Source organism: Lepisosteus oculatus, chromosome 23, assembly GCF_040954835.1.
Source record: "Lepisosteus oculatus isolate fLepOcu1 chromosome 23, fLepOcu1.hap2, whole genome shotgun sequence".
Lineage (NCBI taxonomy): Eukaryota > Metazoa > Chordata > Actinopteri > Semionotiformes > Lepisosteidae > Lepisosteus > Lepisosteus oculatus.
Window position 1 is genome coordinate 395,724 of NC_090718.1, and position 24,033 is coordinate 419,756.

General features: G+C 56.9%; 1 protein-coding gene across 3 annotated transcripts in view; it reads right to left on the bottom strand.

Moving 5' to 3' along the window:
- Window positions 1-6,938: 6,938 nt before the first annotated feature.
- myh14 (myosin, heavy chain 14, non-muscle) overlaps window positions 6,939-24,033 on the bottom strand; it is a 51,196-nt gene continuing 34,101 nt past the window's right edge. For all 3 annotated transcript variants that reach the window (XM_069182653.1, XM_069182652.1, XM_069182654.1), the window contains 18 exons: window positions 23,041-23,164; window positions 22,558-22,729; window positions 21,470-21,682; window positions 21,244-21,388; window positions 20,946-21,152; window positions 19,201-19,305; window positions 18,970-19,122; window positions 17,963-18,211; window positions 17,662-17,874; window positions 16,970-17,182; window positions 15,969-16,130; window positions 15,408-15,536; window positions 15,245-15,333; window positions 14,723-14,846; window positions 13,605-13,813; window positions 11,954-12,062; window positions 11,702-11,874; window positions 6,939-8,031 (listed from right to left, as the gene is read on the bottom strand). In XM_069182653.1, the coding sequence (XP_069038754.1) occupies window positions 7,842-8,031; window positions 11,702-11,874; window positions 11,954-12,062; window positions 13,605-13,813; window positions 14,723-14,846; window positions 15,245-15,333; window positions 15,408-15,536; window positions 15,969-16,130; window positions 16,970-17,182; window positions 17,662-17,874; window positions 17,963-18,211; window positions 18,970-19,122; window positions 19,201-19,305; window positions 20,946-21,152; window positions 21,244-21,388; window positions 21,470-21,682; window positions 22,558-22,729; window positions 23,041-23,164 (2,979 nt within the window). In that variant the 3' untranslated portion in view covers window positions 6,939-7,841. The remainder of the gene's footprint in view (window positions 8,032-11,701; window positions 11,875-11,953; window positions 12,063-13,604; window positions 13,814-14,722; window positions 14,847-15,244; window positions 15,334-15,407; window positions 15,537-15,968; window positions 16,131-16,969; window positions 17,183-17,661; window positions 17,875-17,962; window positions 18,212-18,969; window positions 19,123-19,200; window positions 19,306-20,945; window positions 21,153-21,243; window positions 21,389-21,469; window positions 21,683-22,557; window positions 22,730-23,040; window positions 23,165-24,033) is intronic.

Consider the following 24,033-nt stretch of genomic DNA (forward strand, 5'->3'; position numbering starts at 1 on the left):
TGATAAACATACAGAAGAGAGTATTACAGTATTGGCTACACCTAAAAAACAGTGACCAAAATTCCTGCCACCACCTGCTGAGCCCAAAACAAAGCCCCCTGAGCCAGCTGGTCCTGAGGCTCACTAACCTGAGCCACACCGACACTAACCAGCCTCAGGACAGCACTGCTAGAGCACCACAACTCAGACTCAACCACACCACAGCACAATACACACAACACACAACCAGCCTCAGGACAGCACTGCTAGAGCACCACAACTCAGACTCAACCACATCACAGCACAGATCAAACAGCAATATCTCACACACTGGGACACACACACAAACAGCATAAACTGGAATGCTACAGAACCCTATACAGACAATACACACTAGCTGAATGTTTGACCAAGATAAGAAACAGCAAAAAGAAACAGACCCTGATGAAGTACAGGCTCAGTGACCACAGCCTGGCCAGAGAAACTGGACACAGGCAGACCTGACTGTCCAGAGAGGACAGGCTCAGTGACCACAGCCTGGCCAGAGAAACTGGACACAGGCAGACCTGGCTGTCCAGAGAGGACAGGCTCAGTAACCACAGCCTGGCCAGAGAAACTGGACACAGGCAGACCTGACTGTCCAGAGAGGACAGGCTCAGTGACCACAGCCTGGCCAGAGAAACTGGACACAGACAGACCTGACTGTCCAGAGAGGACAGGCTCAGTAACCACAGCCTGGCCAGAGAAACTGGACACAGACAGACCTGACTGTCCAGAGAGGACAGGCTGTGCTCCCATTGCCAGCGGGGAGAAATAGAGACAGAGGTGCACTTCCTACTGCACTGTGACAGATACTCTGGGATTAGAGAAACATTCTTCCCGAAATTCAGAAATCTAATCCCAGAGTTCCCACACCTGCCAGAATCACAACGGGTCCCAATCCTACTGGGAGAGGGAGGAGGGAACTCAGCTGAACTGGCAGCCCAGTATGTGATCTCCTGTCCCAGCCTGAGGAACAGTGAGTCTGTCTCCCAATAATGCTCCATCTCTCCACAGTATATGTAAATATTTTTTATATGTCTTTGTTGTAATATGTAATATGTCTGTAGATCTTTTTTTACTTTTATTGTATCATCGGTCACGCTAATAAAGCACCTTGAATTTAAATTGAGAGGAGAGAGGAGGAAGACTGTGAAGAGGAGAATTCAGAAACGGCTTGATCTCTTCCCCCTGCTTCATGAAACATCGTCCTCATCAGGTGTCCCGATCTCCGTTCTGTCCGGAGAGAGGCCCAGCCGGCAGCGCCGAGCACAGCCCCCCCCCTCCCTGCCAACTCCCACTCTTCCCTTCTCCACACAGGAAGTATGCCGAAATCGAAGCGGCCAATCAGCAGCTGGCGTCAGCGATCCTGGCTCAGAGCCGCCCCCAGCCCCTGCCCGTGGCCCCCGCAGACGGCCTGGCCCCAGGAGGTACGAACTCACTGCTGCCTGGCAGACGGGCTGAAACTGGGCCATTGTGGCTCAAGTCCAGGAGACCTGGCAGCACCGGAACAGGGAGGCTTGAGCCAAGATGGAGACACAGTGGTTATCCCAGTTTCCCCGAGCTCTTCTTTGAGGTCTGTCGTACCCAATCTTGGGGTTCAGGCTCAGGCAGTGGGGGGCAGTAACGAGGTCCCTGTCCTGTCTCCTGTCTCTGCAGCTCTGCACCTCCTGGAGCCCTGCACCCCCACAGACCCCCAACCCCCGGGACACCCCCGAACCCCAGGAACCTGCAGGCGGACGGCGGACAGGCTGGGGGCAGGAGGGACCCCGCTGTGCGGCGGGGCGCCCATGTCGGGAGGAGCAGGGGCAGGGGCTGGACCGGGGTCCAAGGGGGGCGCGTTGGGGCCCCCGGTCTGGGGAGCTCCTGCTGCCCTGACGCCCGAGGAGGAGGGGGAGGAGGAGCGCTGGGGGTGGTCCAACCTAAACGAAGACGCGGTGAGCCCCCCGGCACCCCCCGAGCCGAGGGGCTGCTCCTGGCGCTGGCTGCTCAGCGATGATGTCATCGCCGGGGGCGCAGGGCCAGCGCAGGCGCGCTCGCACACGGGGCCAGAGCAGGAGGCGCAGCTGGGCCTGGAGGAGGAGGAGGGGTTTGGGTTCGCCTGGCTCGCGGAGGGGGTGCCACCCTTGGGGGGCTGGGGGTCACGACCTGTCTGCCCGGGGCTGCTGGGGGGAGGGCGAGGGGACGCCTCCTTTGTGGGCGTGGCCCAGTCCTTCCCCGCCCCCCAGCCCGCCAGGCCACACCTCCCCACCCTGCCCAGCCCGCCCCTGGAGGGGGAGGGGCTGTTCGATGACATCATGGGCGAAGGGGGGCATGCGGGAATCCCGCTCTGACACACCTGCAGACACGGGCAGGGGGACCCCCGGACCCCTGGGGCCGCGCGGTCACGCCCGGCGCCTGTCTCATAAGAGCCAGTGATGAATAAAATAAGAGCAAACCGACTGGAGCATCTGGAGTCTCTTTCTGCCAGCGGGCAGGGCTGTCAGAGAGGAATGGAGGGTGTGTGAGTGTGGGTCAGGGTGTCAGTGTGTGTTTGAGTGTGGGTCAGGGTGTCAGTGTGTGTTTGAGTGTGTGACTGTGAGAGGGTGTGTGTGTGGGTCAGGGTGTCAGTGTGTGTGAGTGTGTGACTGTGTGAGGGTGTGTGTGTGGGTCAGGGTGTCAGTGTGTATGAGTGTGTGACTGTGTGAGGGTGTGTGTGTGGGTCAGGGTGTCAGTGTGTGTGAGTGTGTGACTGTGTGAGGGTGTGTGTGTGGGTCAGGGTGTCAGTGTGTGTGAGTGTGTGACTGTGTGAGGGCGTGTGTGTGGGTCAGGGTGTCAGTGTGTCTGAGTGTGTGACTGTGTGAGGGTGTGTGTGTGGGTCAGGGTGTCAGTGTGTGTGTGGGTCAGGGTGTGTGTGGGGGGTCAGGGTGTCAGTGTGTGAGGGTGTGTGTGTGGGTCAGGGTGTCAGTGTGTGTGTGGGTCAGGGTGTGTGTGGGGGGTCAGGGTGTCAGTGTATGTGAGTGTGTGATGGTGTGTGAGTGTATGTGAAGGTGTGTGAGTGTGTGGGAGTCAGGGTGTGTGAGGGTGTGTGTGGGTCAGGGTATCACTGTATGTGAGTGTGAGGGTGTGGGTGTGTGTGTGTGTGGGTCAGGGTGTCTGTGTGTGAGTGTGTGTGTGTGTGGTGGTCAGGGTGTCTGTGTGTGTGAGGGTGTATGTGGGTCAGGGTGTCAGGGTGTCAGGGTGTCAGTGTGTGTGAGTGTGTGAGGGTGTGTGTGTGGGTCAGGGTGTCAGTGTGTATGAGTGTGTGACTGTGTGAGGGTGTGTGTGTGGGTCAGGGTGTCAGTGTGTATGAGTGTGTGACTGTGTGAGGGTGTGTGTGTGGGTCAGGGTATCACTGTATGTGAGTGTGAGGGTGTGTGAGGGTGTGTGTGTGGGTCAGGGTGTCAGTGTGTGTGAGTGTGTGACTGTGTGAGGGTGTGTGTGGGTCAGGGTGTCAGTGTATGTGTGTATGTGAGTGTGTGAGGGTGTGTGTGTGGGTCAGGGTGTCAGTGTGTGTGAGTGTGTGACTGTGAGAGGGTGTGTGTGTGGGTCAGGGTGTCAGTGTGTGTGAGTGTGTGACTGTGTGAGGGTGTGTGTGTGGGCCAAGGTGTCAGTGTGTGTGAGTATGTGACTGTGTGAGGGTGTGTGTGGGTCAGGGTGTCAGTGTATGTGTGTATGTGAGTGTGTGAGGGTGTGTGTGTGGGTCAGGGTGTCAGTGTGTGTGAGTGTGTGACTGTGAGAGGGTGTGTGTGTGGGTCAGGGTGTCAGTGTGTGTGAGTGTGTGACTGTGTGAGGGTGTGTGTGTGGGTCAGGGTGTCAGTGTGTGTGAGTGTGTGACTGTGTGAGGGTGTGTGTGTGGGTCAGGGTGTCAGTGTGTGTGAGTGTGTGACTGTGTGAGGGTGTGTGTGTGGGTCAGGGTGTGTGTGGGGGGTCAGGGTGTCAGTGTGTGAGGGTGTGTGTGTGGGTCAGGGTGTCAGTGTGTGTGTGGGTCAGGGTGTGTGTGGGGGGTCAGGGTGTCAGTGTATGCGAGTGTGTGATGGTGTGTGAGTGTATGTGAAGGTGTGTGAGTGTGTGGGAGTCAGGGTGTGTGAGGGTGTGTGTGGGTCAGGGTATCACTGTATGTGAGTGTGAGGGTGTGGGTGTGTGTGTGTGTGGGTCAGGGTGTCTGTGTGTGAGTGTGTGTGTGTGTGGTGGTCAGGGTGTCTGTGTGTGTGAGGGTGTGTGTGGGTCAGGGTGTCAGGGTGTCAGGGTGTCAGTGTGTGTGAGTGTGTGAGGGTGTGTGTGTGGGTCAGGGTGTCAGTGTGTGTGAGTGTGTGACTGTGTGAGGGTGTGTGTGTGGGTCAGGGTGTCAGTGTGTGTGAGTGTGTGACTGTGTGAGGGTGTTTGTGTGGGTCAGGGTGTCAGTGTGTGTGAGTGTGTGACTGTGTGAGGGTGTGTGTGTGGGTCAGGGTGTCAGTGTGTGTGAGTGTGTGACTGTGTGAGGGTGTGTGTGTGGGTCAGGGTGTCAGTGTGTGTGAGTGTGTGACTGTGAGAGGGTGTGTGTGTGGGTCAGGGTGTCAGTGTGTGTGAGTGTGTGACTGTGAGAGGGTGTGTGTGTGGGTCAGGGTGTCAGTGTGTGTGAGTGTGTGACTGTGTGAGGGTGTGTGTGTGGGCCAAGGTGTCAGTGTGTGTGAGTATGTGACTGTGTGAGGGTGTGTGTGTGGGCCAAGGTGTCAGTGTATGTGTGTATGTGAAGGTGAGGGTGTGTGTGTGGGTCAGGGTGTCAGTGTGTGTGAGAGTGTGAGTGTGTGAGGGTGTGTGTGTGGGTCAGGGTGTCAGTGTATGTGTGTATGTGAGTGTGAGAGGGTGTGTGTGTGGGTCAGGGTGTCAGTGTGTGTGAGTGTGTGACTGTGTGAGGGTGTGTGTGTGGGTCAGGGTGTCTGTGTATCTGAGTGTGTGAGGGTGTGTGTGTGGGTCAGGGTGTCAGTGTGTGTGAGTGTGTGACTGTGAGAGGGTGTGTGTGTGGGTCAGGGTGTCAGTGTGTGTGAGTGTGTGACTGTGTGAGGGTGTGTGTGTGGGTCAGGGTGTCAGTGTGTGTGAGTGTGTGACTGTGTGAGGGTGTGTGTGTGGGTCAGGGTGTCAGTGTGTGTGAGTGTGTGACTGTGAGAGGGTGTGTGTGTGGGTCAGGGTGTCAGTGTGTGTGAGTGTGTGACTGTGTGAGGGTGTGTGTGTGGGTCAGGGTGTCAGTGTGTTTGAGTGTGTGACTGTGAGAGGGTGTGTGTGTGGGTCAGGGTGTCAGTGTGTGTTTGTGTGTGACTGTGTGAGGGTGTGTGTGTGGGTCAGGGTGTCAGTGTGTGTGAGTGTGTGACTGTGAGAGGGTGTGTGTGTGGGTCAGGGTGTCAGTGTGTGTGAGTGTGTGACTGTGTGAGGGTGTGTGTGTGGGTCAGGGTGTCAGTGTGTTTGAGTGTGTGACTGTGAGAGGGTGTGTGTGTGGGTCAGGGTGTCAGTGTGTGTGAGTGTGTGACTGTGTGAGGGTGTGTGTGTGGGTCAGGGTGTCAGTGTGTGTGAGTGTGTGACTGTGTGAGGGTGTGTGTGTGGGTCAGGGTGTCAGTGTGTGTGAGTGTGTGACTGTGTGAGGGTGTGTGTGTGGGTCAGGGTGTCAGTGTGTGTGAGTGTGTGACTGTGAGAGGGTGTGTGTGTGGGTCAGGGTGTCAGTGTGTGTGAGTGTGTGACTGTGTGAGGGTGTGTGTGTGGGTCAGGGTGTCAGTGTGTGTGAGTGTGTGACTGTGTGAGGGAGGGTGTGTGTGTGGGTCAGGGTGTCAGTGTGTGTGAGTGTGTGACTGTGTGAGGGTGTGTGTGTGGGTCAGGGTGTCAGTGTGTGTGAGTGTGTGACTGTGTGAGGGAGGGTGTGTGTGTGGGTCAGGGTGTCAGTGTATGTGTGTATGTGAGTGTGTGAGGGTGTGTGTGTGGCTCATGGTGTGTGAGTGTGGGTCAGGGTATGTGGGTATGTGAGTGTATGTGTGTGAGTGTGTGGGGGGTCAGGGTGTGTGTGGGGGGTCAGGGTGTCAGTGTGTGAGGGTGTGTGTGTGGGTCAGGGTGTCAGTGTGTGTGTGGGTCAGGGTGTGTGTGGGGGGTCAGGGTGTCAGTGTATGTGAGTGTGTGATGGTGTGTGAGTGTATGTGAAGGTGTGTGAGTGTGTGGGAGTGTGTGTGGGTCAGGGTATCTGTATGTGAGTGTGTGTGTGTGGTGGTCAGGGTGTCTGTGTGTGTGAGGGTGTGTGTGGGTCAGGGTGTCAGTGTATACGAGTGTATGAGGGTGTGTGTGTGTGGGGGGTCAGGGTGTGTAAGTGTGTGAGGGTGTGTGAGTGTGTGTGTGGGTCAGGGTATCAGTGTGTGAGGGTGTGTGTGTGGGTCAGGGTATCACTGTATGTGAGTGTGAGGGTGTGTGTGTGTGGGGGGTCAGGGTGTGTAAGTGTGTGAGGGTGTGTGTGGGTCAGGGTATCACTGTATGTGAGGGTGTGAGTGTGTGTGGGTCAGGGTATCACTGTATGTGAGTGTGAGGGTGTGGGTGTGTGTGGGTCAGAGGGTCTGTGTATATGAGTGTGTGAGGGTGTGTGTGTGTGGGTCAGGGTGTCTGTGTATCTGAGTGTGTGAGGGTGTGTGTGTGTGGGTCAGGGTATCAGTGTGTGAGGGTGTGTAAGTGTGTGTGTGTGGGTCAGGGTGTCTGTGTATCTGAGTGTGTGAGTGTGTGTGTGTGTCAGGGTGTCAGTGTATGTGAGTGTGTGGGTCAGGGTGTCTGTGTATATGAGTGTGTGAGTGTGTGCGTGTGTGTCAGGCTGTCTGTGTATATGAGTGAGTGTGTGTGTCTGTGTGTGTCTGTGTGTGTGTGTGTGTTATGGTTTCCACTAACGACTGGAGCCCAGATGAGTTTCAAACCCAGTTTATATTAAAACTCTCCACCCAGCATCAGAGATCAAGGAACAGACAGTGAAACCACACGAGAAGCACGTCTCACACACGAACACCTCACACCTGCAGCACGACCGCAGCTCCAGCTGCCCCCAGCGAGGACAGCGCAGAGCACAGACCCCCACGTCTCTCCCTGGTCTGTTTAATTCCTCTTCACAGCAGTAGGTTAGAAGCACAGAAGATGTCTTTCAATAGTGATGATGATGAAGATACAGAATTATCATGCTATAGCGGACAATGTCCTTGGTATCAGCTCAGACGGTCAAACAGTAAAGTTCTCGAGCTGAGCGGCGCCGTTCTTCAAGATTCACCTGTCTGTCCGTCCGTCTGTCCGCAGAGTCGGTCCTCTGTCTGTCTGTCCGCAGAGTCAGTCCTCTGTCTGTCTGTCCGTCTGTCTGTCCATCCGCAGAGTCAGTCCTCTGTCTGTCTGTCCGCAGAGTCAGTCCTCTGTCTGTCTGTCCGTCTGTCTGTCCATCCGCAGAGTCAGTCCTCTGTCTGTCTGTCCGTCCATCCGCAGAGTCGGTCCTCTGTCTGTCTGTCCGCAAAGTCAGTCCTCTGTCTGTCTGTCCGTCTGTCTGTCCATCCGCAGAGTCAGTCCTCTGTCTGTCTGTCCACAGAGTCAGTCCTCTGTCTGTCCACAGAGTCAGTCCTCTGTCTGTCCATCCGTCAGCAGAGTCAGTCCTCTGTCCGTCTGTCCGCAGAGTTAGTCCTCTGTCCGTCTGTCCGCAGAGTCAGTCCTCTGTCTGTCTGTCCGTCCACAGAGTCAGTCCTCTGTCTGTCTGTCCCTCTACAGAGTCAGTCCTCTGTCTGTCTGTGACAAGGGTCCAGTCCAGAGGACAGTCCAGCAGCACACAGCGATCAGTCCTGTCCGCTCTGGTCAGTCAGGCTGTAGGGAGGGGGTGGCCCCAGGCTGTCCTCGGCGCTGGGGGGCTGCTCGGGGCCGGGGGGGGCAGAGAGGGGGCGGTCCTCTGAGTCGGAGGTGTCCAGGGAGAGGTCGTCCAGCAGGGAGCGGCGGGAGGGCAGGACAGGGACGGCCAGCGGGGTGCGTCTGCAGGACAGAGAGAGGGGTCAGTGTGGGAAAGAGCCGCAACACTGACCCCGGCCACGGACCACAGAGCACAGGACACCCTGACACCCCGTCTTACAGCCCGTACCCCCACACCCTATTACCTCACAACCTGTACCCCCACACTCACACCATCTCACAGCCCCTACCCCAACACCCTATTACCCCAACTGTACCACCACGCTGCCAAACAGCCCGTACCCCAATACTCTCCTTCTCCACAGCCCGTACCCCACTACCTGTACCCCCATACTCACACTTCCTCACAACCCATACCCCAACACCCTAGTACCCCACAACACCACACAGCCCGTACCCCCACACTCACACCCCGTCTCACAGCCCATACCCCAACACCCTAGTACCCCATAACGCCACACAGCCCATACCCCAACACTCACACCCCGTCTCACAACCCATACCCCAACACCCTATTACCCCACAAACTGTACCCCCACACTGCCACACAGCCCGAACCCCCACACTCACACCTCCTCACAACCCGCACCCCAACACCCTATCACCCCACAAACTGTACCCCCACAGTCTGTACCTCTACATTCTCTCCCCACAATGTGCACCCCCACACTACCCCAACACCCTCCCTCTCCACGGCCTGTACCCCCACATACCCCCTCCCCATGGTCCATACCCCCACATTCTCTCCATGGCCAGTACCCCCATACTGCCACACAGCCCATACCCCCAAATTCTCCCCACAACCTGTACCCCACACGGCCACACAGTCCCTACCCCCACATTCTCCACAGAACCTGTACCCCCACACTGCCACACAACCAGTACCCCCACATTCTCCCCACACAACCACACAGCCTGTACCCCCTCATTCTTCCCCACACCTGTACCCCCACACAACCACACAGCCTTTACCCCCACATTCTCCCCCACAACGTGCACCCCCACATTCTCTCCCCACAGCCTGCTACCCCGACACTGCCACACAACCACACAACCCATACCCACACATCACCCCACAGCCTACAGCCCCACGCTCTCCCTCCCAACGGACGGTACCCCAACACTCACCTTCCTCGTCGCCCGTACCCCCACATTCTCTCTCCCCCCAACATGCACCCCCACACACTTCCTCCACACAGCCTGTACCCCCAACACTACCACACAGCCCGAACCCCCACATTCTCTCCCAAAAACCTCTAACCCCATTCTACCACACAGTTCATACCCCCACATTCTTCCCCACAACGTGCACCCCCACACTGGCACACAGCCTGTACCCCACATTCTCCCCACAACCTGTACCCCCACACTGCCACACAGCCCGTTCCCCCCACATTCTCCCCCACAATGTGCAACCCAACATTACCCCAACAGCCTCCCTCTCCACGGCCTGTACCCCCACATACCCCCTCCCCATGGTCCGTACCCCCACATTCTCTCCATGGCCAGTACCCCCATACTGATACTGCCACACAGCACGAACCCCCACATTCTCTCTCCATGGCCAGTACACTACCACACAGCACGTACCCCCACATTCTCTCCAGAAAACCTCTAACCCCATTCTACCACACAGTTCATACCCCCACATTCTTCCCCACAACTTGCACCCCCACACTGCCACACAGCCTGTACCCCACATTCTCCCCACAACCTGTACCCCCACACTGCCACACAACCCGTACCCCCACATTACCCCACAGCCTGTAATCCCACCCTATCCCTCCCAACGGACGGTACCCCAACACTCACCTTCCTCGTCGCCCGTACCCCCACATTCTCGCTGCCCACAACCTGTACCTCCACACTACCACACAGCCTGAACCCCCACACAGCCCAAACCCCCACATTCTCCCTACAACCAGTATGCCCACACTGCCACACAGCCCATACCCCCACATTCTCGCCCCACAACCCACACCCCATATTCTCCCCACAACCAGTACCCCCCACACAACCTGTACCCTCACATCCTCCACACAGCCTGTACCCCCACATTCTCCCCACAGCCTGTTACCCCCACATTCTCTGCTCACAGCCCATACCCCCACACTACCCAGGTCAGCTCCCTGCTCTGTGTACCTCAGCTGGCTGCGGGAGGCTGTGGGCTCTCTGCTCTGTGTACCTCAGCTGGCTGCGCAGGGCTGTGAGCTCCCTGCTCTGTGTACCTCAGCTGGCTGCGCGGGGCTGTGGGCTCTCTGCTCTGTGTACCTCAGCTGGCTGCGCAGGGCTGTGAGCTCCCTGCTCTGTGTACCTCAGCTGGCTGCGCAGGGCTGTGAGCTCCCTGCTCTGTGTACCTCAGCTGGCTGCGCGGGGCTGTGAGCTCCCTGCTCTGTGTACCTCAGCTGGCTGCGCAGGGCTGTGGGCTCCCTGCTCTGTGTACCTCAGCTGGCTGCGCAGGGCTGTGAGCTCCCTGCTCTGTGTACCTCAGCTGGTTGAGCGAGGCTGTGAGCTCCCTGCTCTGTGTACCTCAGCTGGCTGCGCAGGGCTGTGAGCTCCCTGCTCTGTGTACCTCAGCTGGCTGCGCAGGGCTGTGAGCTCCCTGCTCTGTGTACCTCAGCTGGCTGCGCGGGGCTGTGGGCTCTCTGCTCTGTGTACCTCAGCTGGCTGCGCGGGGCTGTGAGCTCCCTGCTCTGTGTACCTCAGCTGGCTGCGCAGGGCTGTGAGCTCCCTGCTCTGTGTACCTCAGCTGGCTGCGCAGGGCTGTGGGCTCTCTGCTCTGTGTACCTCAGCTGGCTGCACAGGGCTGTGAGCTCCCTGCTCTGTGTACCTCAGCTGGCTGCGCAGGGCTGTGGGCTCTCTGCTCTGTGTACCTCAGCTGGCTGCACAGGGCTGTGGGCTCTCTGCTCTGTGTACCTCAGCTGGCTGCGCAAGGCTGTGGGCTCTCTGCTCTGTGTACCTCAGCTGGCTGCACAGGGCTGTGAGCTCCCTGCTCTGTGTACCTCAGCTGGCTGCATGAGGCTGTGGGCTCCCTGCTCTGTGTACCTCAGCTGGCTGTGCAGGGCTGTGGGCTCTCTGCTCTGTGTACCTCAGCTGGCTGCGCAGGGCTGTGAGCTCTCTGCTCTGTGTACCTCAGCTGGCTGCGCAGGGCTGTGGGCTCCCTGCTCTGTGTACCTCAGCTGGCTGCGCAGGGCTGTGAGCTCTCTGCTCTGTGTACCTCAGCTGGCTGCGCAGGGCTGTGGGCTCTCTGCTCTGTGTACCTCAGCTGGCTGCGCAGGGCTGTGAGCTCTCTGCTCTGTGTACCTCAGCTGGCTGCGCAGGGCTGTGGGCTCTCTGCTCTGTGTACCTCAGCTGGCTGCGCAGGGCTGTGAGCTCTCTGCTCTGTGTACCTCAGCTGGCTGCGCAGGGCTGTGGGCTCCCTGCTCTGTGTACCTCAGCTGGCTGCGCGGGGCTGTGGGCTCTCTGCTCTGTGTACCTCAGCTGGCTGCGCAGGGCTGTGAGCTCCCTGCTCTGTGTACCTCAGCTGGCTGCGCGGGGCTGTGGGCTCTCTGCTCTGTGTACCTCAGCTGGCTGCGCGGGGCTGTGAGCTCCCTGCTCTGTGTACCTCAGCTGGCTGCGCAGGGCTGTGAGCTCCCTGCTCTGTGTACCTCAGCTGGCTGCGCAGGGCTGTGGGCTCCCTGCTCTGTGTACCTCAGCTGGCTGCGCGGGGCTGTGAGCTCCCTGCTCTGTGTACCTCAGCTGGCTGCGCAGGGCTGTGAGCTCCCTGCTCATGCTCTCAGTGCTGTCGCTCAGGTCCTCCAGCTCTCTCTGCAGTTTCCTGCGGGAGGCGTTGGAACGCGACGCCTCCTCCTCCACCTCCTCCAGCTGCCTCTTCAACTGGCGCAGTCGAGCCATCGCCTTGTCCAGCTGGAGCACAGGGAGAGAGCGAGTCAGGGCAGAGCTGCAGCTGTGTCTGCTGTGGCTGAAGGCGTTCAGGGAGACGGACCTGCTCCCGGTACTGGTCAGCGTGACGCCTCTCGTCCTCCACCTGCATCACCACCTCCTTCAGCCTCTTCTCCGTCTTCCGCACCAGCTTGGCAGCGATGGCCCGCTCTCTGACAACACAGAGCCGGCAAGAGTCACAGACAGCAGTATCACTGTAACAACACCCACACTGCCTCATCCTATAGACTCTATAGAGTCACACACAGCAGTATCACTGTAACAACACTCACACTGCCTCATCCTATAGACTCTATAGAGTCACACACAGCAGTATCACTGTAACAACACCCACACTCCCTCATCCTATAGACTCTATAGAGTCACAGACAGCAGTATCACTGTAACAACACTCACACTGCCTCATCCTATAGACTCTATAGAGTCACAGACAGCAGTATCACTGTAACAACACTCACACTGCCTCATCCTATAGACTCTATAGAGTCACAGACAGCAGTATCACTGTAACAACACTCACACTCCCTCATCCTATAGACTCTATAGAGTCACAGACAGCAGTATCACTGTAACAACACTCACACTGCCTCATCCTATAGACTCTAAAGAGTCACAGGCAGCAGTATCACTGTAACAACACTCACACTCCCTCATCCTATAGACTCTATAGAGTCACAGACAGCAGTATCACTGTAACAACACTCACACTCCCTCATCCTATAGACTCTATAGAGTCACACACAGCAGTATCACTGTAACAACACCCACACTGCCTCATCCTATAGACTCTATAGAGTCACAGACAGCAGTATCACTGTAACAACACTCACACTGCCTCATCCTATAGACTCTATAGAGTCACACACAGCAGTATCACTGTAACAACACTCACACTCCCTCATCCTATAGACTCTATAGAGTCACAGACAGCAGTATCACTGTAACAACACCCACACTGCCTCATCCTATAGACTCTATAGAGTCACAGACAGCAGTATCACTGTAACAACACTCACATTCCCTCATCCTATACTCTATAGAGTCACAGACAGCAGTATCACTGTAACAACACTCACACTGCCTCATCCTATAGACTCTATAGAGTCACTTACAGCAGTATCACTGTAACAACACTCACACTCCCTCATCCTATAGACTCTATAGAGTCACAGACAGCAGTATCACTGTAACAACACTCACACTCCCTCATCCTATAGACTCTATAGAGTCACAGGCAGCAGTATCACTGTAACAACACTCACACTCCCTCATCCTATAGACTCTATAGTCACAGACAGCAGTATCACTGTAACAACACTCACACTCCCTCATCCTATAGACTCTATAGAGCCACAGACAGCAGTATCACTGTAACAACACTCACACTCCCTCATCCTATAGACTCTAGAGTCACAGGCAGCAGTATCACTGTAACAACGCTCACACTCCCTCATCCTATAGACTCTATAGAGTCACAGACAGCAGTATCACTGTAACAACGCTCACACTCCCTCATCCTATAGACTCTATAGAGTCACAGACAGCAGTATCACTGTAACAACACTCACACTGCCTCATCCTATAGACTCTATAGAGTCACACACAGCAGTATCACTGTAACAACACTCACACTCCCTCATCCTATAGACTCTATAGTTACAGATCTACTTGGCTCATGTTTGTACACGACTCACTGCCTCTCCTGCTCCAGCTGCTCCTCCAGGGTCTCGATCTTGGCCTCCAGGGCGGCGACGCTGAGCTTGTAGCGACCCCTGACGGACCCCTCCAGCTCTGCCAGCCGGGCCTTCAGCTCCTTGTTCTGCCTCTCCAGCGTCTCGCGCGCAGTCTCACTCTTCTGCGCCAGCGTGCGCTCGCCAGCCAGCTGAACCGTCAGTGTCTCCAGCTGAGACACAAGCAGGGACAGCACTCTACACCTGGACAGCACACCTGTCTGTCTCTCCTGCACCGCACACCTGTGTGAGTCTGTACCTGCAGTGCTGTCTGTCTGTCTCTCCTGTACAGCACACCTTTGTGTCTTACCTGTACAGCACACCTGTGTGAGTCTGTACCTGCAGTGCTGTCTGTCTGTCTCTCCTGTACAGCACACCTTTGTGTCTTACCTGTAGTGCTGTCTGTCTATACAGCACACCTGTGTGAGTCTGTACCTGTAGTGCTGTCTGTCTGTCTCTCCTGTACAGCACACCTGTGTGAGTTTGTACCTGTAGTGCTGTCTCTCTTGTACAGCACACCTGTGTGAGTCTGTACCTGCAGTGCTGTCTCTCCTGTACAGCACAACTATGTGAATCTGTACCTGCAGTGCTGTCTGTACAGCACACCTTTGTGAGTCTGTACCTGCAGTGCTGTCTGTCTGTCTCTCCTGTACAGCACACCTGTGTGTCTCTCCTGTACAGCATACCTGTGTGAGTCTGTACCTGCAGTGCTGTCTGTCTCTCCTGTACAGCACACCTGTGTGAGTCTATACCTGCAGTGCTGTCTGTCTCTCCTGTACAGCACACCTGTGTGAGTCTGTACCTGCAGTGCTGTCTGTCTGTACAGCACACCTGTGTGAGTCTGTACCTGCAGTGCTGTCTGTCTGTACAGCACACCTGTGTGAGTCTGTACCTGCAGTGCTGTCTGTCTCTCCTGTACAGCACACCTGTGTGAGTCTGTACCTGCAGTGCTGTCTGTCTGTACAGCACACCTGTGTGAGTCTGTACCTGCAGTGCTCTCTGTCTGTACAGCACACCTGTGTGAGTCTGTACCTGCAGTGCTGTCTGTCACTCCTGTACAGCACACCTGTGTGAGTCTGTACCTGCAGTGCTGTCTTCCTCTGTCTCTCGCTCAGCAGCTCGTTGTTGCTCTGCTCCTCCTCCAGCTCCTCCTCCAGCTGAGTCACTCTGGCCTCCATCCTGCGCTTCTCATCAAACAGAGCCGACCTGAGAAAGAGGGAGATTAACACTGACTGACCACCTGGACAACTGGACAGGGGAGTCTGAACTCAGAGCTGCGCAGACAGGCAACACTGACTGGACACTACAGCACAGTGACCCTGACTGACTGACTGGACACTACAGCACAGTGACCCTGACTGACTGACTGGACACTACAGCACAGAGACACTGACTGACTAGACACTACAGCACAGTGATCCTGACTGACTGACTGGACACTACAGCACAGAGACACTGACTGACTGGACACTACAGCACAGAGACACTGACTGACTGACTGGACACTACAGCACAGAGACACTGACTGACTGACTGACTGGACACTACAGCACAGTGACCCTGACTGAATGGACACTGCGGTCCAGTAGGTGCTGGGGACTCACTTGCCAGTGGAGCTGTTGACCATCTCGTCGGCCAGCTCGTCTCTCTCCTGCTGCGCCTGCCTCCTCATCCTCTCTGCCATAGCGAGGTCCTGAGGGGGTACAGAAAGGGCTCAGCGCGGGCTGGTCAGTATGCCCACCCCCTCCGCACGGCCGCCGGACTCACCTCGGTCACCTGCAGCAGCTCTGCCTCCAGGGCCAGCAGGCGCTTCTCACTGTCCTTCGACTGGGCAGTGATCTCGTCCCGCGCCAGTCTGGCCTCGTCCAGCTCGTGGAGCAGCTCCTTCATCTGGGCCTGAGAGCCATGGACAGCCACATCAGAGCCCGGCAGGACCCAGAAACCCACACCAGAGCCGGCAGAACCCAGAGCCCCACATCTGAGCCCGGCAGGACCCAGGAACCTCCAACGAGTCTGTAAACTAATGATCCCCCATTGCCACAGCAGGGTGTCTCACTCAAGTGTACAGCAGCGTCTCTCCTGGGATTCGAACCCACAACCCTGCAGTCAGAGGTACAGAGACCTGCTGCCAGCTCTCGTTTGGTTGTGCCTGACCTATCGAACAAGGCAGTACTAGACAATTGCTGCTGCTCCCAGCAGGACACCAGGGTTACAGCTGGGGGGTGTGGAGATACGCCCCAGAGAGTAAAGGGTGAACCTGACTGAGCCAGCAGGGCTTGGCACCAGCGCAAACTGGTGACCCCAGTACCGGCCCGGGGGCGGGGTTACCTGCAGCTTGCGCTGCTGGCGCTGAGCCTCCTCCTTCCCGCGATTGGCCGCCTCGATCTGCGCCTCCGCCTCCTGCAGCTCCGCCTCCAGCTGCTTCCTGCCAGCAGCGGCCTGAGCCCTCTGGGAGCGCTCCTCCTCCAGCTGCAGCTCCAGCTCCCTGAGCTGAGACACAGCCATGGCTGGGCATGAGCTCCCTCTCCTCTCTCTGCACCTGTGTGCCGATCTCTCTCTCTCCTCTCTCTGTACCTGTGTGCTGATCGCTCTCCTCTCTCTGTACCCGTGTGCTGATCGCTTTCCTCTCTCTGTACTTGTGTGATCTCTCTCTCCTCTCTCTACACCTGTGTGCTGATCTCTCTCTCTCCTCTCTCTGTACCTGTGTGAGCTCCCTCTCCTCTCTCTGCACCTGTGTGCTGATCTCTCTCTCTCCTCTCTCTGTACCTGTGTGAGCTCCCTCTCCTCTCTCTGCACCTGTGTGCTGATCTCTCTCTCTCCTCTCTCTACACCTGTGTGCTGATCTCTCTCCTCTCTCTGTACCTGTGTGCTGATCGCTTTCCTCTCTCTGTACCTGTGTGATCTCTCTTTCCTCTCTCTACACCTGTGTGCTGATCTATCTCTCTCCTCTCTCTGTACCTGTGTCCTGATCTCTCTCTCTCCTCTCTCTGTACCTGTGTCCTGATCTCTCTCTCTCCTCTCTCTGTAACTGTGTACTGATCTCTCTCCTCTCTCTGCACCTGTGTGCTGATCTCTCTCTCCTCTCTCTACACCTGTGTGCTGATCTCTCTCTTGCCTCTCTCTGTACCTGTGTGCTGATCTCTCTCTCCTCTCTCTGTACCTGTGTGCTGATCTCTCTCTCCTCTCTCTGTACCTGTGTGCTGATCTCTCTCTCCTCTCTCTGTACCTGTGTGCTGATCTCTCTCTCCTCTCTCTGTACCTGTGTGCTGATCTCTCTCTTCTCTCTCTGTACCTGTGTGCTGATCTCTCTCTCTCTCCTGTCTCTGTACCTGTTTATTGAGCGCTCTCCTCTTCTCCTCAGCGCTGTCTTCCTTGCGGCTGACCTCCCTCTCACACTGCGCCCTCAGGGCCTGCAGTGTGACCTCCAGCCTGAGCCTCGCGTCCTCGGCCTGCCCCAGCTCCTCCTCCAGGTCCTGGACCTGGGCCCGCAGGGACTGGGCCTCCGCCTCCAGGGCCCGGTTACTGCGCTCCAGCTCGTGCACCTGAGACAGAGGAGGGGCTCAGTCCAGACTCGGTGACAGCGTCAGCGGTATGTGCACTGCTGCTTGTCCAGGACTGCTGTTTGTTTCTAACATGTATTAAGTTCATGTTGAGTTGAGTATTTTATGGTTTTGTATGGTGATGCCAAGATGAATTTCCATCCTTTTGGATGGACAATAACAATAATAAATACCACACCACTCTTTACCCCAGGTATCGACCCATTTCTCTGCTTGACTCAGATTACAAAATTCAACCAGGGACTGATTGAGGCTGACTGGGGACGGACTGACAGACACACAGATACACAAACAGACACACACACAGACTCTCAGACAGACCCACACACACACTCACAGACACACATACTTACACACTGACACACAGACTCAGAGACTCACAGACTCACACACTTCCACACAGAGACACACACACACACACACACACACACACACACACACACACACAGACGGGCTCTCACGTTCTTGCCCACTCCGTCCTGCGAGTCCAGCAGCTGCTCCATGTCGGACCTGAGCTGCCGGGTGACCCTCTCCAGCTCGCTCCTGTCCTGCAGGGCGTCCTGCAGCTCGCGGCCCAGCGCCAGCAGCCTGGTGTCCAGCTCCCGGCTGTGGGCTTCGGCGCGGTCGCGCTCCTCTGCCAGCCGCGCGCTGCCCGCCTTCTCCTCCGCCAGGCTCTGGGGGGGTGAGGGGAGAGTGAGAGTCCTGCCCGCGGCCCGCCTGCCCGCCCCGCCGCCTCCCCGCAGTGTCGAACTCCCCCCTCACCGTGTCGAACTTCCGCTGCCTCTTCTCCAGGCCGGAGCAGTGCTGGCGCAGCTGCTGCAGGTCCAGCGCCAGGTCTTCCGCCTCGGCCTGCAGCCGCGCCCGCTGGCGCTCCGCCCGCTGGCGGCCCTCCTCCGCCTGGGCCAGCCGCCCGGCCAGCGCCTCCAGCTCCCTCTGCACGCCGCGCCGCGCCTCCGCGCCCGCCTCCAGCGCCGCGCCCGCCTCCTCCTGCTGCCTGCGGGCCTCCGACAGCTGGGCAGGGAGAGGCGGGACAGTGACTGGACACGGGCTGGACAGGGGCTGGACATGGACTGGACCCGGACTGGACAGGGGCTGGACATTGACTGGACACGGGCTGGACATGGGCTGGACATGGGCTGGACAGGGTCTGGATTATGACTGGACACGGGCCGGACAGTGACTGGACACGGGCTGGATCATGACTGGACAGGGGCTGGACAGTGACTGGACAGTAACTGGACACAGGGTGGACACGGACTGGATCATGACTGGACACGGGCTGGACAGTGACTGGACACATGCTGGATCATGACTTGACACGGACTGGATAGTGACTGGACAGTAACTGGACACAGGCTGGACACGGACTGGATCATGACTGGACACGGGCTGGACAGGGGCTGGACACTGGCTGGACATGGACTGGACATGGACTGGACAGGGTCTGGACACGGGCTGGACACGGGCTGGATCATGACTGGACACGGGCTGGACATGGACTGGATCATGACTGGGCACGGGCTGGATAGTGACTGGACAGTGACTGGACACGGGCTGGACATGAACTGGATCATGACTGGACACGGGCTGGACAGTGACTAGACAGTGACTGGACACGGGCTGGACATGGACTGGATCATGACTGGGCACGGGCTGGACAGTGACTGGACAGTGACTGGACAGAAGCTGGACAATGACTGGACGCTGGCTGGTCGCTGGCGACCGCAGCAGAGCTGAGAGAGCGAGTGGAGAGGAAGCCGGTACTGTACCTGCTGGGACAGCGTCTGCACCTGCTTGTTCAGCTCCTTCCTCCTCTCCTCCTCCTCCTCCAGCCTCTCCAGCAGCCCGGCCTTCTCGTCCTCCAGAGCTCGCACCCGCGTCCCCAGAGCCAGCTTCTGGCGGCTCTCGTCCTGGAGGAGGTCCTGCGGGGACAGGCCGTGCGTCAGACTCGTGTGCAGAGGATCGGCGGGCGGCGGCGGGGGCGGAGGGGCCGGCCATACCTGGGCGTCGTGCAGCTGCGTCTGCAGGCTGGCCACCTCCTTGCCCAGAGCTTCAGTCTTCACCTCAGCCGAGGCCAGGGAGGAGGACAGGGACTCCAGCTCCGCCTGCGGACGGGGGGCGCAGAGGGTCAGACACCAGCTGCAGCAGCGACGCCGCGCCGAGACGCGCTACTGGAATGGCAGGCCTGCAGCGGGGTCGCTCCCCTGCAGTTCAGACTCAGATTCACTTTCAGATTCAGATTCAGAATCAAAACAAAATTCAAATAAAAAATTCAGGTTCAGATTCAGATTCAGATTCAGATAAAAAAAATCTAATAAAAAAAATTCCAACCCAAATTCAAAGTTAAATTCTAGGGCTTTACTGGCAGGACTGGTGTCTTACAGAGGTGTCAAAGCAGACGCAAGTGACACAACATGGACAGAGCCGTCACGATCAGACAGCACCAGCCGCTCCGGTCCGCGGCTCAGACAGCACCAGCCGCTCTGCTGGCTCACTGAGAGAGATATTGATCAGTGTTGATCAGGAAGCTCCTCTGCAGGCTCACTGAGAGAGATATTGATCAGTGTTGATCAGAAGCTCCTCTGCTGGCTCACTGATAGAGATATTGATCAGTGTTGATCAGAAGCTCCTCTGCTGGCTCACTGATAGAGATATTGATCAGTGTTGATCAGAAGCTCCTCTGCTGGCTCACTGATAGAGATATTGATCAGTGTTGATCAGGAAGCTCCTCTGCAGGCTCACTGATAGAGATATTGATCAGTGTTGATCAGGAAGCTCCTCTGCTGGCTCACTGAGAGAGATATTGATCAGTGTTGATCAGGAAGCTCCTCTGCTGGCTCACTGATAGAGATATTGATCAGTGTTGATCAGGAAGCTCCTCTGCTGGCTCACTGAGAGAGATATTGATCAGTGTTGATCAGGAAGCTCCTCTGCTGGCTCACTGAGAGAGATATTGATAAGTGTTGATCAGGAAGCTCCTCTGCTGGCTCACTGAGAGAGATATTGATCAGTGTTGATCAGAAGCTCCTCTGCTGGCTCACTGATAGAGATATTGATCAGTGTTGATCAGAAGCTCCTCTGCTGGCTCACTGATAGAGATATTGATCAGTGTTGATCAGGAAGCTCCTCTGCTGGCTCACTGAGAGAGATATTGATCAGTGTTGATCAGAAGCTCCTCTGCTGGCTCACTGAGAGAGATATTGATCAGTGTTGATCAGGAAGCTCCTCTGCTGGCTCACTGAGAGAGATATTGATCAGTGTTGATCAGAAGCTCCTCTGCTGGCTCACTGAGAGAGATATTGATCAGTGTTGATCAGGAAGCTCCTCTGCTGGGTCACTGAGAGAGATATTGATCAGTGTTGATCAGAAGCTCCTCTGCTGGCTCATTGATAGAGATATTGATCAGTGTTGATCAGGAAGCTCCTCTGCTGGCTCACTGAGAGATATATTGATCAGTGTTGATCAGAAGCTCCTCTGCTGGCTCACTGATAGAGATATTGATCAGTGTTGATCAGAAGCTCCTCTGCTGGCTCACTGATAGAGATATTGATCAGTGTTGATCAGGAAGCTCCTCTGCTGGCTCACTGAGAGAGATATTGATCAGTGTTGATCAGAAGCTCCTCTGCTGGCTCACTGACAGAGATATTGATCAGTGTTGGGCAGGAGCTCCTCTGCTGGCTCGCTGACACAGATATTGATGAGGGCTGGCCCGAGTGAAGACTCCTGTGTCGTTGTTCTCCAGTACCTGCAGTCGAGTCGCTCTCTCCTCTCTCTCCTCGCGCTCGCGCTCGGTCTGCGTCAGGCGGCTGTGGGCCTCCTGCAGCTGCGTCTCCGCTCGCTTCCTGCGGTGCTCGCTCTCCGCCCGGCTGCTCTGCAGGCCGCGCACCTCCCCCGCCAGCTCCGCACGCTCAGCCTCCAGCATTTGCTTCGCCTTCTCCAGCGTCTGCCGGGCCTGCGGAGGAAGCAGCCGTCTCAACCCGTTTCTCTGCGCAATGCCGACTCTAAGGCCTGGTCACACTCCCGCTCTCGACAGGCGGCCTCACCCTCCTGCTGCTGTCCAGCTGCTCCTGCAGGGCCTCCAGGGCAGTGCTGTGCCTGGCCCGCAGCTCTGCCAGCTGGGCCTCGTGGCCGCGGGTCTCCTCCTCCAGACAGCGCTTCAGCTCGCCCAGCTCGGCCTCGCGCTTCGACCTGCCGGCAGAGGGGGGAGGGGCGTGAGCGCGGACTCCCGTAGGCCGGCCAGCGGCCCGGCGGACGTTTGCTTGGACTGACCGCAGCTCCTGCTGGGCGGCGGTGGTGTCCAGCGTGTCCTCCAGCTCCGTCCTCAGGGCCTCCAGCTCCTCGCTCAGGTCCCTTCTCTGTCTCTCCGCCTTGTCCCGTGCGCTGCGCTCCGCCTCCATGTCCTCCCGCAGCTCGGCCACCTGGGACTGCGTCTCCCGCAGGGCCCGCTGCACCTCCGTGCGACGTCCTGACTCCTCCTCCAGCCTGCAGACCCAGTGAGACAGACACACATCCGCATGCTAGTCTGTACCAAGGCACTCTGTGTGTGAGGAGTCTGTGTGAATACAGTCTCTGGGGTCTGGGGTCTCTGGGGTATTAATTCATCTCTGTGTGTGAGGAGTGTCTCTGGGGTCTCTATGAGGGTCTGTATTAATCTCTCTGTGTAAGGAGTGTCTCTGGGGTCTGTATTAATCTCTGTGTGTGAGGAGTGTCTCTGGGGTCTGTATGAGGGTCTGTATTGATCTCTGTGTGCGAGGAGTGTTTCTGGGGGATTAATTAATCTCTGTGTGTGAGGAGTGTCTCTGGGGTCTGTATTAGGGTCTGTATTAATCTCTGTGTGCGAGGAGTGTCTCTGGGGTCTGTATAGGGTCTGTATTAATCTCTGTGTGTGAGGAGTGTCTCTGGGGTCTGTATTAGGGTCTGTATTAAGCTCTGTGTGTGAGGAGTGTCTCTGGGGTCTCTATGAGGGTCTGTATTAATCTCTGTGTGTGAGGAGTGTCTCTGGGGTCTGTATTAATCTCTGTGTGTGAGGAGTGTCTCTGGGGTCTGTATGAGGGTCTGTATTAATATCTGTGTGCGAGGAGTGTCTCTGGAGTCTGTATTAGGCTCTGTATTAATCTCTGTGTGTGATGAGTGTCTCTGGGGTCTGTATGAGGGTCTGTATTGATCTCTGTGTGTGAGGAGTGTCTCTGGGGTCTGTATTAGGGTCTGTATTAATCTCTGTGTGTGAGGAGTGTCTCTGGGGTCTGTATTAATCTCTGTGTGTGAGGAGTGTCTCTGGGGTCTGTATTAATCTCTGTGTGTGAGGAGTGTCTCTGGGGTCTGTATGAGGGTCTGTAGAGACCTGTGGATGCTCTCACCGGGTGTTGAGGGCCTGTATGTCAGCGTCTCGGCGGCTCAGCGTGTCTCTCAGCTCCTCGGCGACCTGCCCCAGCTCGGCCAGCTGGTCCTGCAGTTCGGCCAGCTCCCCCTCCACGCGGCGGCGGGTCTTGTCCTGCTCCTGGCGGCCCTGCTCCTCGCGCTTCAGGCGCTCTGCAGAACAGGCACAGGGTCCCTCCCATGCTGCCCTGCTCAAACCTAGAGCCCAGCCCAGCCTGAACCCAGAGCCAAGCTGTGCCCAGCCCTCACCAGCTTGAACCCAGAGCCCAGCCCTGCTCGAACCCAGAGCCCAGCCATGCCCAGCCCTCACCAGTTTGAACCCAGAGCCCAGTCCTGCTCAAACCCGGAGCTCAGCCCTGCCCAGCCCTCACCTGCTTGAACCCAGAGCCCAGCCCTGCCCTGCTCAGCCCTCCCCTGCTCAAACCCGGAGCTGCAGGCCCAGACCTCCACGTGGCCAGACTCACCCTCCATGTCCGCGATCACAGCCTCCTGCCTGTTCCTCAGCTTGGTCAGAGTCTTCACCTTCTCCTCCTCCTCCCCCAGCCGGGCGGAGACCTCACCGAGCCTGTCCTCCACCTGCTTCTTCTCCTGCAGAGAGAGAGGGGGGTGAACACCATGCACTGACCCCCCGTCCTGTCCCTTTGTCTCTTCTACTGCCCTCTGACCCCTGTCCTCTCCCTCTGTTTATTATTGAGAGACAGGCTGTCTGTTCCTCAGGCTGGGACAGGAGATCACACACTGTATTATCATTCTTGAGAGACAGGCTCACTGTCTGTTCCTCAGGCTGGGACAGGAGGTCACACACTGTATTATTATTATTGAGAGACAGGCTCACTGTCTGTTCCTCAGGCTGGGACAGGAGATCACACACTGTATTATTATTATTGAGAGACAGGCTCACTGTCTGATCCTCAGGCTGGGACAGGAGATCACACACTGTATTATTATTATTGAGAGACAGGCTCACTGTCTGATCCTCAGGCTGGGACAGGAGATCACACACTGTATTATTATTATTGAGAGACAGGCTCACTGTCTGTTCCTCAGGCTGAGACAGGAGATCACACACTGTATTATTATTATTGAGAGACAGGCTCACTGTCTAATCCCAGAGTATCTGTCACAGTGCAGTAGGAAGTGCACCTCTGTCTCTATTTTCTCTCCACTGATAGTGAGAGCACAGCCTGCCCTCTCTGGACAGTCAGGTCTGCCTGCGTCCAGTTTCGCTGGCCAGGCTGTGGTCACTGAGCCTGTCCTCTCTGGACAGTCAGGTCTGTCTGTGTCCAGTTTCTATGGCCAGGCTGAGGTCACTGAGCCTGTACTTCGTCAGGGTCTGTTTCTGTTTGTTGTTTCTTATCTTGGTCAAATATTCAGCTAGTGTGTATTGTCTGTTTAGGGTTCTGAAGCATTCCAGTTTATGTTGTGTTTGTGTGTGTGTCCCAGTTTGTGAGATATTG